Genomic DNA, 14,635 nt, shown 5'->3' on the forward strand with positions numbered 1-14,635 from the left:
CGACGACGTCCACCTACTACCAAGCAACATTCAATTTACCGTTTTCACGACCGATTTGTCAGCTGTTCTCATTAGCAATTTCTCCGAGGTGAAGTAGCAATGGGGATTAAGTGAACGTCTTCATCATTAAATGGAAAGTCACCACGCCTCGGCAATATGGAACAAACGAAAGTTTAGCCTGCGGCGCTATGATAAATCGGCAGAACCCGTCGACTGTTTCGTCCAACCCCGGCGACGAGACCTCGGCACCGCGGAAACAACGGAAAAGAAAACGCATCGTCGCAGATCATTTTTTGTACAGTTCCACTTTTATTCTAAATTCGTAACATTACATTATTAAGTAACCGCGATAAAATGGCACGATTATCGAAGCTCCTACCCTAAGTTGTGCAAGAGAAACTTACGTATTCACGGACGAGAAAAAGGGTGTTCGTCGATGAAGAAACGACTAATAATCGTCACCGTAGAACGGCACGTCCAACGCGGTACTAGCAATAAGCGGCGTAAATAAATAATCATTGCGTCGGGGAATAGAAGCGGGACAGTGGTGGATTGATAGGAACAAAGATGAACACGAACTAAAAGGCAAGCTTGAGTGAAGAACGTTAAAACGAGCCGCCCGCGTGCGGCGGATATGCGAGAAACCCGGAAAAGAAAGTAGACGAATTCAGGGGATATATTGGTTATGCAAACTGCGTTATCGATACCGACGCACATTCCGCTCTATAAATATGTACAAACATCGCCAATGGCTCGGACAACGATCATGGGAATTTCGGTCGAAAGAGCAGATCCATTCGTTCATTAATTCTGTCGCCGAATTAACGTCATCGCAACCAGATTAGCTTAAGAAATTAGTTTTCGCGATTTTGTTTTTGTTTCTTTCTTTTTCGTCGAGATTTTCCTCCTTCTACGATTTTTTTCGATTGATTTGTGTACTTCGAAGGACTTTGTTTTGAAGATATTCGAATGTCGGTATTTACAAATTTTGCAAGAACAAGGGACGTTATTTACAATGTTTCCTGGCGACATCGAATCGCGCAGGCCATCGAGTTCCTGCGATTTGGATCGGTGAGCACAGCTTGACTTTCACCTCTTGGACAGTGTGCTTTCGCGTTCCCGTACCTCGATCGCCTTGGATCTTTCTTCTTCTTTGTCTTGATCCTCGTCACCTACGGGAAGCACTTTGTTCGACCCGTTCCGCGGGTCCAGGAGGTATGCGAAGAAATTAAGCGTAAACCGTTACCTCGTTATAATTAAACGTTACCTCACGCTTCGTTGTTCTGTCGCCAGGCTGCCGACCTTTATGCAAATATCCATTTCCCTGGTCGATCTCGCGGTAATCGAGATTCATTGCCAACGCGAACCTCTGCTAGAGGATTTTATCTGTGCCGTAAATTATGGTCCGCGGTAAGCGGGCCTTCGATTCAATTCTGGCACACTTATCCTATCGGCATTTAGCAGAACATAATGCGTGTAATGAAATGAATTCAGCAATATGGGCCAGAAATCGTAAGCCGATGTTAATCGAATCGATGAATTCAATGGATCGTGGCAAATCGTCGAATTCACGTAATGTGAGCCAGAAATTGCAAGTTGCAAATTATATAATAAGGAAGAACGTGAGGTTTCAGTTAATTATGCAATACAAATTGCAATGTTAAGTTCGAAGATCGATGAATAATTTAAAAATAGATTGTTCCGTACGGTTGATACTTCTTTTCACGAAGAAACAAGTAATAATTTGGAAGACGACTTTCCAATATTCGAATAGCATCGCGATTGTCTCGTTTGCTCAAGTCTACTCAAACTTCAGGCTCGATACGTTGCTACAAAAATATCGCTAATCGTGTTCTAGATATACCGGATGTACCGGTTGCATTTCAAAGTCAAACCGATCGGTAGATAAGTTGAAAGTACGTTTGCAAAACGAGTACGTCGCCAGTGGTTCCGAGGACATGGTTTCTCCTCTTAACTATCAACTGAAAATCTGAAAGATGTAGTCGACTTTCTAATATGCGAACTGTATCACAATTGTTATCTGCTCAAGCATGCAAAGATTTCCGACTTGTCATGTCGCTTCGAAAACACGTGTTCCAAAATCACTTGCATTTCTAGCTCAAAATGATCAACGAAGAATAAAAAAAGAAAATAGATCATTCTCTCCGCGTCTAAAACGTGGTCACCAGAGGTTCACGAGGACAAAGATTCTCACGTTTCTGAACGGTTTACGCGAAGATCTTCGACACCCACAAAGTGCAATCGAACTCAGAGTATTCAAAGAAAGTGCTGATAAGAGTAAAAAATGCCGTAATGGGGAGATCGATCAGCTATCTACCGACAGCGAATCATCTAAACTAAGAGGTTATCGTCTTGGCAGGCAGGTCCCATGCTGGGCCAATTGCAGGCGCTGACGCCATTATCGAACGTGAGATGCACGGGACAGTTGAACACGTGAAGCGTGAACCTCTTCTTCCACTCGTCCCAGTGGCAAGCGTAGAACTTGTTGCAGAAGTTCGGGTGTCTGAAGAGTCCAGGTCTGGCGCAGTTGGTAGCACCCTCGAGGACCTCTTCGGAGTCTCGGAGTCCTCCGGGTCCGTATCGATCGAAGGACGCACCCTTTCCAACGGAATTAGTAGCGGGACCAGCATTGCTCAAGCTCTTTCCGGATCTGAAGTTAGCACTGAATCCGTGGCTTAAGGAGGGGCTTGGTGGGACACTGCCACGAAGACCTACGTTGAAGGACGATTTGACGCTTGGCAGATAGGTTGAAGAAGGTGGCTCTTGGATCGTGGCAGTTTCAGTGGGAGCAGGAGTCTCCAGAGGCAAGAGCTTGACGGGTCCTGGGTGAGTCGTGTCGTAGTCACCGTCCTCGTAGGAACCATCCCGATCAAGATCTACGTAGATCTCGGAGTCATCGTAATTGCCCAGATCTACTTTTCCTTTGGACGAGTCGATCAGCCTAGAACCTGGACCTCTCAGATTTGCGAAAGGATCGCCTCTGCAGGTGCACTCGGCGCCCAGCTTGCCCAGAAGAAGAGGATGCAAGTCGCTCCACTTCACGATCACCTTTGCCTTTCCAACGGCAGTGGTCTTGGCAGTGGTCTCGTACGAAACGACTGAAGTAGGCCTCGGGTATCCACCGGAGAACGACGACTGCGTCTTTCCGAATAGAGTCGGAGTTGAGCCGTAACTCAGTCCTGATGATGCTTGTGTCCTAGAGACATCCGCGCCAGATACTCCTTGATTGTAGATGTCGTACTGGCTGGGAACGTACTTGGTAGTGCCTCTGTAATTCGTGACCAGCTTGTCAACTTCGTTTCTGGAAATCTCCACGTTTGTTGGAGAACCTGTTGGCGGGATTGGTGTCGACTGTTGGTAGCCGATGTCGGGGAAAGGCCTTGTGTAGGTCACGCCAAATGCTGGTGAGGTAGGCTGGCTTGGCAGGTACTGAGTCTGTGGATTCAAACATTTTTAGGTACTTTCGGACCTGGTTTTTTACCTTAACATTTTAGTGAGCGACGATGACTTAGATCGGAAATTTTGCAACCCTGAGTTTAAAATGAACTTAAATCGCTCGAGGGTGAAACGCGAAGCATACCTGAGGTTTCGAAATATCGGAAGAAGTCACCCTGTGGCCGAATGAGCTCTTCGAGTCGAAATATCCCGAATCCGAAGACGTGGAGGACACATAGTTGATCTGGAAGGTAATGTTGAATAGTAAATTCCAGGAACAAGTGCATAATTCGCATAGAAAAGAACGAGTCCTACCTCTGGCTGCTCAGTGACAGTAGCGGCTGGTCCAAAAGGTCTCGGCTTGGAGATGCTGTACGTGGACGGCACACCGAAGACAGACGGCTGCGTGGTGCTCGAGACATAACCATTTTGCACTAATCCACCTTGTTGCGAGGTTCTTCTGCCATAATCAAACTGGGTCTGGCTAGATACAGATCCAGTTTGAATGCCTCCTTCGAATTGATTCTTGGTCACGGTAATAGGAATTGGTGTCGAGGATACAACAGTCTGGTAGCCATTGTCGAACAGCGGTCGAACCGTGGGCGTCCCAGGCATTTTAGCAGCCTCGAAGAGAGTAGATTTGTAGCCGTCTACAGAACCAGTTGTGTAAAGGATAGGCGTAGACGTGGGTGTTGGTCCACGTGTGAACCCACTTGGAACCTTTCCTGGATAGTAGCCTTCAGTAGAGCTGGTGTAAGTACCGACTTCAGGTGTCACAGTAGGTCCGAATAATTTAGGCGAATTGTATACTTCAACGTTCAAGAACGGTGTTGGTGTTGTTCCTGTCAGGACACCACTTTCTGTCAACGAACCTACAGGCTTCTTGACACCCGTTTCGAAGGGAATGCTCGGTCTAGGGTACGTGTAACCTGTTTTCGTTGGTACTGATGCAATCTTAGAGGTGTCCACATAGTTCACGTCGAGAGGTTGAGTCGATTGGAAGATGCTGCTCTCAGTGGACGATTTCGTGAAGCCTGCCACGTTACCATCGAACGCTTTCTCGCCTATGGCGTCGGGTTTAAGCGTGGGACGTGTCTGCCCAGCGCTGATAACATAACTACCGCGACCGCCTAACGAGGCAGTCGTGATTCCTGTTTTGGTGGGCCCTGTTTTGGTGAAGCCAGTCGAGACTGGTTGACCAGATCCGGCAACGTTGTATCCAGGAATAAGAGTGTCGGGAGGAATTTCACTTCCGCCAGGTCTGTAGTCTGGAATGTCATTCTCTGTGTACTTGGTGGTTACGTCGCCGTTGTTGAACTTGATGGTGCCACGACCTCCGTTGTCGTGGTACTCGTTAGTCTTGTAACCAGTGTCCTGACCGGGGCTCGCTCCAATCTTTGTTCCATAAGCAGGGGTCACGCCGACGCCACCTTGAGGATACCCTGAGTCAGTGATAACATGAATTCCAGTGGAGCCAACTGGTCCGTGAAGAGACACTCCAGGAGCGGTTTGTCCTGTCAAAACGATTCCTGGTGCCGTTTGTCCTGTAAAGACTATTCCAGGGGTAGGTTGTCCTTTCAAGATAGTTCCAGGCGCTTGTGTTCCTGTCAAGACGACACCAGGTCCAGGGGTTCCATACACCGCAGTTCCAGGACCACCAGAGCCAGTGTATACTGTCTTGACTCCTCCACCGACTACGTAGCCAGGTGTGCCTGTACTAGTTTTGACGTATCCCGGTTGGACACCTCCAGTCACTATGGTACCTTGATCCACGGATCCTGAAATTATTGTGCCAGGAGTTTCTCCGTAGGCGATCACGGTTCCTGGAGAAGAGTCTCCCGTGGTAACCGATCCTGGGATGTTGCTTCCCGTTAAAATAGTTCCTGGCGTTCCTGTGACTCCGTAATCAACGGACGGCTTGCCAAACACGTGGTAAGTTAGGTTTAAGCCACCAGTGCTTCCAGGACCATAATAGCCGCCGGTATACCCACTGCCTCCTTGGTAAACTGTGGTCCCAGTACCGACAATACCTTGATCGTATCCTTGACTACCGGTGCTACCGAAGTACGTTGTTGTAACTCCCTTCTGTCCTTGGAATACGCCACTAGATCCTCCATAACCGCCTGTTGTGTAGATTTGTCCTGGCAGTTGTGCTGTACTGACGCAATTGGTGATGCAGTTGACAGTGGGCTTGTCGGATTTCTGATCGTAGCTCGTTCCAGCTGTAGATCAAATATTTTGTTAAACCAATCCATTTTCACCGATTTCAAATAGATGCAGATACTTACATGTATGTCCTTGAACTCCGCCAGTGTATCCTATTCCTCCACCTATAGTACCCGCAGTATCGTAGATTCCAGGCTGCGGATGTCGAGTGCCATAAATAATAGTTTGGCCAGTTCCAGTCTGAGAGCCTCCAAAATTGGATCCAGTGTATTGAGTTCCTGGTACGGTGAACTGAACGCTAGAGGAACCGGTCTGTCCGCCTTTGATTCCTGAAGTTGCATAACTTCCTGTTGAAAATCCTGTTCCGATTCCGCCAGCATGACTCCCACTAGTTCCCCCTTCGTATCCTCCAGCTGTAGTCCCAGCATAACCGATACCGCCATGTGCGCCAGTCGATGATCCTGCATATCCGCCACTAGTGAATCCACCGGATCCGATATGAGTGCTTGTTGATCCAGTATGTCCACCGGTTCCTTCGTATCCTCCTGCTCCTGATCCACCATGGACAATGTCTTTGCCTCCAGTGGATCCTCCACCAGTGGATCCTCCGTATTCTCCGCTAGTAACTCCTCCAGCACCTCCACCAACGGTTCCTTCGTACCCTCCAGCTCCACCATGAATGGTTGATCCAGCATATCCTCCGCCAGTAACTCCTCCAGCACCTCCACCAACGGTTCCTTCGTACCCTCCAGCTCCACCATGAATGGTTGATCCAGCATATCCTCCGCCAGTAACTCCTCCAGCACCTCCACCAACGGTTCCTTCGTACCCTCCAGCTCCACCATGAATGGTAACTGTTGATCCAGGATATCCTCCAATAGTTACACCTCCCGATTCTCCACCAATGGTTCCCTTATACCCTCCAGCTCCACCATGTATGGTAGTAGTTGATCCAGAATATCCTGTTCCAGTGGATCCACCATATCCTCCACCAATGGATCCTTTATAGCCTCCAGTTCCAGCTCCACCATGAACAGTACCTGTTGCTCCAGAATATCCTCCAGTAGATCCTTCAAATCCTATACCACCAGGTCCACCATGGACATTGCCTGTCGATCCGGCATATCCTCCGCTAGTAGATCCTTCATATCCTCCAGTAGTTGTGACACCACCAGTGTATCCAGATTGTCCAAATTGATCTGATCTTGTATAACCAGTGCCAGCTGATCCACTATAAATTCCGCTAGTCCCAGAATGCACAGTGGTTCCCTTACCAGCATAACCTGAACCAACAGACACTTTGCCAGTGCCAGTTGCTCCAGTGTACTCCAAGTCCGATCCAGTGTGTTCATTCGTTGATCCAGAATAACCAGTGTATCCTGTACCAGTTGAGCCTCCGTAGATTCCACCAGACCCACTGTAACCACCCGGAGTAGTTCCAGAGTAGCTCCCTCCAATTCCAATGCCTTTCGATCCAACATATCCAGTTGTTCCAGTGTATCCAGTCGATTCCTGACCGAATGAAGATCCATGACCACCAATGGTTGATCCTGTGTATCCACCAGCTCCAGAGAATCCTGACTGTCCTAAGTGGCCTCCAGCTCCCGCTGATCCTGGATATCCACCACTGCCTGTTGCTCCAGAGTATCCTCCAGTTACTGATGTTCCTACGTGTCCTCCAGCTCCTGCAGATCCTGAATATCCTCCAGTTCCTGCTCCTCCAGAATATCCTCCGCTTCCTGTTGTTCCTGCGTGTCCTCCAGCTCCTGCAGGTCCTGAATATCCTCCAGTTCCTGCTCCTCCAGAATATCCACCACTGCCTGTTGCTCCAGAGTATCCTCCAGTTACTGTTGTTCCTGCGTGTCCTCCAGCTCCTGCAGGTCCTGAATATCCTCCAGTTCCTGTTGCTCCTGCGTGTCCTCCAGCTCCCGTAGATCCTGAATATCCTCCACTTCCTGTTGCTCCTGAATATCCTCCACTTCCTGCTCCTCCTGAATATCCTCCACTTCCTGTTGCTCCTGAATATCCTCTACTTCCTGCTCCTCCTGAATATCCTCCACTTCCTGCTCCTCCTGAATATCCTCCACTTCCTGCTCCTCCTGAATATCCTCCACTTCCTGTTGCTCCTGAATATCCTCCACTTCCTGTTACTCCTGCATGTCCTCCAGCTCCCGCAGATCCTGAATATCCTCCACTTCCTGTTGCACCTGAATATCCTCCACTTCCTATTACTCCTGCTTTTCCTCCAGCTCCCGCAGGTCCCGAATATCCTCCACTTCCTGTTACTCCTGCATGTCCTCCAGCTCCCGCAGATCCTGAATATCCTCCACTTCCTGTTGCTCCCGAATATCCTCCACTACCTGCTGCACCCGTGTATCCTCCACTTCCCGCACCTCCTGAATATCCTCCAGTTCCTACTCCTCCTGAATATCCTCTACTGCCTGTTGCTCCAGAATATCCTCCACTTCCTGTTACTCCTGCATGTCCTCCAGCTCCCGCAGATCCTGAATATCCTCCACTTCCTGTTGCTCCCGAATATCCTCCACTACCTGCTGCACCTGTGTATCCCCCACTTCCTGTATAACCAACACCAGCTGCTCCAGAGAATCCTGAGTGTCCTGAGTATCCTCCAGTCCCCGCAGATCCTGTATACCCAACACCAGCCGTTGTTCCTGTATACACTCCACCTTGGCCACCATGAGGCAATGAACCGGTGTAGTATCCGCCACTACTTTGTGTACTGCCTCTGTTATCGTATACTGTGCTTGCATATTCGCCACCAGTGTATCCTGGTACCAGCCATGGCCACTCGCAGATCAGTTTGTGCTCGTCGAAGATCAATCCGTATGGACAACGGAACTCGTATGCCATCATCTCTGGGCCTCCTAGAATTACAACATTGAACAAATTAAATGTTGAACTTAATTCGCGCAGCTGTGATGATTTAGTTAATGACAGATGTAAGAACCTAGGTCCATGCAAGCGAAGAACCAGCGAGGATTCTGCGGGTTCGCATAGTATCCTGGAGTGGAAGGACACTCGAACGTTATGCGAGTTGTGGGAGCAATCTCGCTGCTTCCTGGACATGGAGATCCTTGAGGTAGCGATCCTGGCCAGACGCAAACTTCTGTGCGCTCGTCGAAAGATAGTCCTGCTGGACAGTCGAACTCGAAGACCGAGTAGTCTTCCACTTCTTGATTGAATTTGACGCATCGGTAGAATCTGCGGAAAAATTTGTCGTTATTAATTTAATACACAGAATATATCGTGGAATTTTAACGTGTTATGTGATGATGATACTTATGAACAAACTACAGATCTTTATAGAGAAGAAGGATTGTCTACATTGTTTGCTTGAAGCCCAAAGATCTGTGGATCTACCGTAGTCTAACGTTGATATAGTCGTCGTTATATTCATTGAAAAAATTCCCAAGTACCTGTTGCAACTCTTCGGATGAACGAAGTAGCCCTGTCTCGAGCAGGTGAATTCAGTCTGAGTGTTTTCACGAACTGCTCTTATGTGTCCTTCTGTGTCCACCACGCGGACCACGCGAAATTCGGATGACTTAACTTTGGTTGGATAAGTTAATTGTGTTTGCTGCAAATTAAAATAGTTCTTCATGCTACCGGCACGTAATTACCAAGGAAGAAGTGCTTCCAAACTTTCTAGATGTCTCAGAATGATACGTAAGTATGAAGTAAAAGTAGCTTCATACATATTCATCAAGATTTAGATTAGGAGAGTTTAAATTGAAATTGGGAACGAGAACGTGTTGCCATCTAACGAGACATTCACCAAGCTTACGGTTCATGCGAGTGATATTGTACCGGCCTAGATTTTACTTTTCCTATCTAACAATAAAAATATAATATAGCTGAACTACGAGCATAAAGCGTAATCGAATTATAATTGAGGTGATATCTCAGAGAAATCAAATTTTTTTCTAACGGACAGGAGTCTCTTCTGCCATAGTACTGTCTTCCAATAAAGAGGAAATCGTAGTTAACGACTGATTGTTTTCAAACGAGCTTTATCGTCTTCATAACAATTTTTATTTACATGCAAATCGTCTTCCAAAGAGCTCAAGACAGCAGCCCTCGACTTCCTCTTGAAGTCGGTGAACGAATGATGAATTTCGTGAGTTAGAGGTTTCCCGCAGTCCGTTTCGAAGTCGTTTTCGATGTTGTGTATGGCGAGTCCTGGTAGCTCGCGAAGCAGCACATATTTTCCCTAAAAATTGAATTAACTTGCATTACTTCGGCAAAAGTTAAACGATCATAAAACGTAGACAAAGCAGAATCCGCCGAACCTTAATAGTAATCGAAAGTTTGTCTTCGTGAGCGATCCACGTCTTATTCTTGAATGCATAAGGTGCTGTGAGGTCTTCGTCTCGCTCGACTGTCCACTCGCCGTTGCTCATCGAATTGCAAAACTTAAAACAAAAATTGAGAACGGTGGAAACATGCCCACGATATTTTCTAATTAACTTTTAGCAGTTCCGACATTTTTGCCATTAACGATCTCAATTAAAGCAAAGGTGTTAGAATCGAAAATTTTATTCTAATTTTGTGTATTTATTTAATTGCGTTTCTTTTAGATTTTATTTCTTACAGATTATATCAACTTTGATGAAACATTGAAGTTTCAATCTCAAAAATTGCATTAAACTGTCTTCCTAAACTTTGATTTTTAAAAGAAATTTAGAAATATCCAGCAAAATGGTTGCATTAAAGTTTTTTACACACGTTTAAATGTTATAAAAATACACTGATGCATTTAGAAGAGACTGTGGAATAATTAATTTATCTCTTCCTTATTATTTTATACTTATTTATTTATTATCTTACTTATTTATCTCCAGTTAACATACAAAAAACTATATTTATCTAATAGGTACAAAAGAAGCTAAGAAATTTTTGTTTCGCGGACCGGAATCATTTTACCTGTTTCCGATCGAAGACAGCGGGCTGCTTTTCCTCGGCATCAGATCCCGGCGCATTGTTATCCGGATCCTTCAAAGTAAACTTGTAAGCGCTCGCCGGCACCGATACCAAGATTTTTCTCTTAGGTGCGCCAAGTCCAGTCAGAAAATCGATCAAGCTGTCCGCGTTGAACGTGTCGAACAGTCCCATCAATCGCGACGGATGGAACGTATGATAGTCGCCGTCCGGTTGGACCAAGTAATGCGTGGAGATCGTAAATAGATCCACGTACCTGGCGACAAACACGAGAAACTAGAAAAATTTCCGTCGAACGTGTACGATGCATGCGACGAAGAATGGCAGCCGGTCAATAACAAACTTGTTTGACTCGTGAATCACACGTGTTTGGACGGGAAACAGTGTAATCGGTTGCATGGAACCTGTTGTTACACGAAAAGAATGATCGCGAGCTGTTCCAGATCCTTTTGATGTCGTACGCGACAGCCCTGCACGCTCTAGGCTCATTCATATTCGATCAAATGCTCCGAATACAACGCATGCATGACAGGAATCGTAGGTATCATGATTCGGATTTACTCTTGACACACTTATCGCGGCGAGTGTCATGGCATAACTAAGCAAAATGGTTCACGAAGCCACGCTAAATTGCTCGCATAGTTCTCCGCGTTTCTGTTCTCCCTCGTTCACGTGACGTGATATACTTGTCTACAACGCATACAGGACATGAACTGCATTTATTTGGTACGAGTATTTTCATGTCTGACTGCATACCTAAAATTATCGCGTAGGAATTCGCTTAATTCGCAAAGATATATATCATCAAGTATGACTACTAAGAACTGATGTTCGTTTAGTATCTAATTACAATGAAATGTTTTTGCGTTCCAGTTTCTTCCTCATTTCTGTTGTAAATGACGATCATTCATATCTTTTCTAATCTAATTAAAAATATTTAGGAAGAAAACAGTAAGTCTGGGAGCAATGATCTCTCGAAGATCGCTACAATTTATAAATTAAAATCAACACGAAGAGACATTTTCGCCAATTAGGGAAGTCGACGTTTAATTCGGTAGTCCATTCAGATTTCGTTCTGTAACTCAGCAAGGAACTCAGTTACCCAGCGATCCTTCGATATCGCGCTATATCGCCACTAAATCCCGTCGGATCCGAATCGAATGGCATTGTGCAACTCACGCTCCTGTCATCCCGTCGGATGACAGCTTTCGTTCTCATTCGTAATTCAGGAGCGTTCCCTGCCCCCCTTCCACCCCGATGCTCATCCATATTCGATGAAAAATACCGAACGGTTCGACGACAGTGTTCGCCGAATGATCCGCTAATTGGAAGGTGCGTCGATCCGCGAACAATCGATCAGTCAACTGGTGCATCGAATCGTTGCGGCATTCCTGACTCGCTACCGAGTCTACAATTGGCACAAGGTTAAGCAGATAGACCGTACATGGATGAGTAGTTTTTGCTGAATTGTCTGCACGTCCATTCTCAGTCAATAATTCATGGAACAGTTCAGCCGATGGCTGTTACGTGTCTCGCAGACATTCTTCGGAATAGTCAGCGGTTTCGCGCGTCTTCGACAGAGATGAAGTTGCACTTACTTCGAGAGTCGCTTCAGATCGAATTGTTTCGCCAGATCCTCCGGGTTCGTTGGTAGAACAAGGAAGATCCTTCTGTCAAGGGATGCATTCGTTAGTCCGTCCTTCAAGCTCTTCACGAAGTCCACCAATCGATCCTTCGTGCCTGCTGTCGCGTTCAATTCTAATCCGTCGACCTATGGATTGAGTATTTTGTTTTAAATGAAATTATTTTCCGGACAACCAAATATTAACGTACTCACTGAACAAATATGTTATCTAGGAAAATAATAATAGGTACGACAGCATAAGCGAAGTGTGAAACAATGAAAAATATAAGGAGACTGCAGATCTCTATATTTTTCATTTTCATTGAGCATTTTATAGAAATCTGAAGAAGCGAGAATTTTCTTGCATCGAAAAAGGACAATAAAATGAATTCTTGCCGACGTACACGTTTTATAGCATTCACTTCGCACATATGCAATATGTGCACAAAGATTCTCAGACTAAAAATTATAAGTGATATTTAAGACGTGTTTCTTTTACAAACATTACTTCTTCTGGTGTAATTTATAACGATTAAAATCATATAATGTTTATTTTATGGACTTAAAATGAAGATGTTGCTAAAATTTGTTAGATGTTATTCTATTCTGTTTATTTAATTGTAGAAGCTTTGAATGTATGAAATCCTCGGTCTAGCGATATGATAGTAATAAAAAGATTGTAATTACGTCTTTTAAGATTTCAAGCAGACGAGCGGCGGTTTCCCGACGTACGGTGCCGGAAGTGTTCAACGTCTTCGCAGGATCAGCGACGGAAATTACGAATTGAAGAGGTGGCTTGATCTCTTTCAGTGACTTCCGGAAATCGTCGAAATCTGCACAAAGGTATTTGCTTAGACAATCATCTACAGCTTGCAACGATTTATTAAAATGCAATCGGTCCATCTTAGTGACTGTACGTATGTTTCACTTATTTCCTAAATATGCAGCAACTTGTTATTTAATAACTAGACTGCGGATCTTTATGTGAAATAAAAATTGTCTACGTCAATTGCGAGACATGGAAGACAGACATGATTCTTTTTCTTTCTTAAATAATTTTAATAGCTTGAAACGAATACATCAACGTTCTTAATTTCTTTGAGTCATTTCACCATTTTATATATCACCATAAATGCATAAAATCCGCAGTCTGTTAATAACGCCTGCTAATTAATTCTATTCCATTTTAATTCGTCTTAGTCTACTTAGAATTGGAAGAGCAGCAACAAAAAATGCGTCATTTTTCCTTATTTTTAACTGAACCGCGACGTAAAATTCAGGATAGCAACGGTCCGCTGGAAAAAAAGTGCACCTAAGTAGTTCCGCCTTCCTTTCCACGTGATTGTCAATCCCGCGACGCAGTCGACAAGAGACAAGAAGCCGTTTGGTGAAACGAAATCACAGTCTTCGTACAATTAATCATGAACTTTCACGCATCCGCGTAATTGGCCGCGACAGCGATCATTACGAAAAATTACAAAGCATTATTTTCTATTAGTGGTTGTATATCACTGCGGTTCCATCAGATTTATTGACTTTTTAATTGCACGCGAGTTCGTGAAATTAGGCAGGAAATGGTGTCCACTTTTCCAACTGGAAACAACCTGATTCAAATAAGGCCTCGCTAATTAAGCAATTAACTGGACGTCTTTGGAAGACGCTTCGATTAGGAAGATTCACGCCTCACTTCTTTCGAATTAAGCTCGATACTTTTTCATACTCAATGGTGCTTGACCAGTCTATGAGACTATTGATTGATCGATCAATTTTTTAGTAGCAATCATACTTTCATTCCTAAATCAACTATTGCTCCAGTTTAATGTAAATCTGACAATTTATTTAGTGGTAAAGTTAATGAACTATTTTCGGATGTGACGCAATTATTACATAGCTTTTTGATAGGCTTTTAGTAGCAAAAATGTCAACATTTCTATCTTCATTATTTAGTTTAGCATTTACATCATTATACTCTGATAAGGAATGTTAAAGTGTGACTATCAAGAATGCAGCGTAAAATTACGAATATGTTTAGAATTATCTAAATAAGATGCAGGAATGAAAATATTTACCCAACAATTGGTGCAGAAATCTCTAATCAAAATCTGCAGTTCGATTATTAGTAGACTGTGGATTTTATTCAATTTTAGACAAAAATGGATAGTTCTAATGCAACATAGCAAAGACATTTAAACAATTTGAAACTATTAAAACTGTTAAGAAACGAAGCATATAGGTATGCTGTTCCTGGATCTTGCGATTAATGAAGAGATCTTTTATTTTACAAGAAAATTTACACTTCGGTTATCAGGAATTCCCGATCTGATGCTTCATGCCTGTAAATTACAAAGTTTAATAAGTTCGAGCTGTTGACTCGACAAGCATTCCAACCAATTACCTCTAATTATCATCTCTAAGTTCTTTTAACCTTTT

The 14,635-nt window shown here is 44.5% G+C and overlaps 1 protein-coding gene across 2 annotated transcripts in view; it reads right to left on the reverse strand.

Annotated features, from left to right (window-relative positions):
* Window positions 1-286: 286 nt before the first annotated feature.
* Window positions 287-14,635, reverse strand: part of LOC117219183 (uncharacterized) — a 29,133-nt gene continuing 14,784 nt past the window's right edge. For both annotated transcript variants that reach the window (XM_076525176.1, XM_076525175.1), the window contains exons 4-14: window positions 12,893-13,038; window positions 12,180-12,352; window positions 10,567-10,837; window positions 9,933-10,055; window positions 9,683-9,853; window positions 9,060-9,220; window positions 8,591-8,844; window positions 5,745-8,507; window positions 3,772-5,678; window positions 3,602-3,700; window positions 287-3,456 (exon numbers count right to left, since the gene is read on the reverse strand). In XM_076525176.1, the coding sequence (XP_076381291.1) occupies window positions 2,353-3,456; window positions 3,602-3,700; window positions 3,772-5,678; window positions 5,745-8,507; window positions 8,591-8,844; window positions 9,060-9,220; window positions 9,683-9,853; window positions 9,933-10,055; window positions 10,567-10,837; window positions 12,180-12,352; window positions 12,893-13,038 (7,172 nt within the window). In that variant the 3' untranslated portion in view covers window positions 287-2,352. The remainder of the gene's footprint in view (window positions 3,457-3,601; window positions 3,701-3,771; window positions 5,679-5,744; window positions 8,508-8,590; window positions 8,845-9,059; window positions 9,221-9,682; window positions 9,854-9,932; window positions 10,056-10,566; window positions 10,838-12,179; window positions 12,353-12,892; window positions 13,039-14,635) is intronic.

The sequence above is a fragment of the Megalopta genalis genome, chromosome 11 (genome assembly GCF_051020955.1).
Source record: "Megalopta genalis isolate 19385.01 chromosome 11, iyMegGena1_principal, whole genome shotgun sequence".
NCBI lineage: Eukaryota > Metazoa > Arthropoda > Insecta > Hymenoptera > Halictidae > Megalopta > Megalopta genalis.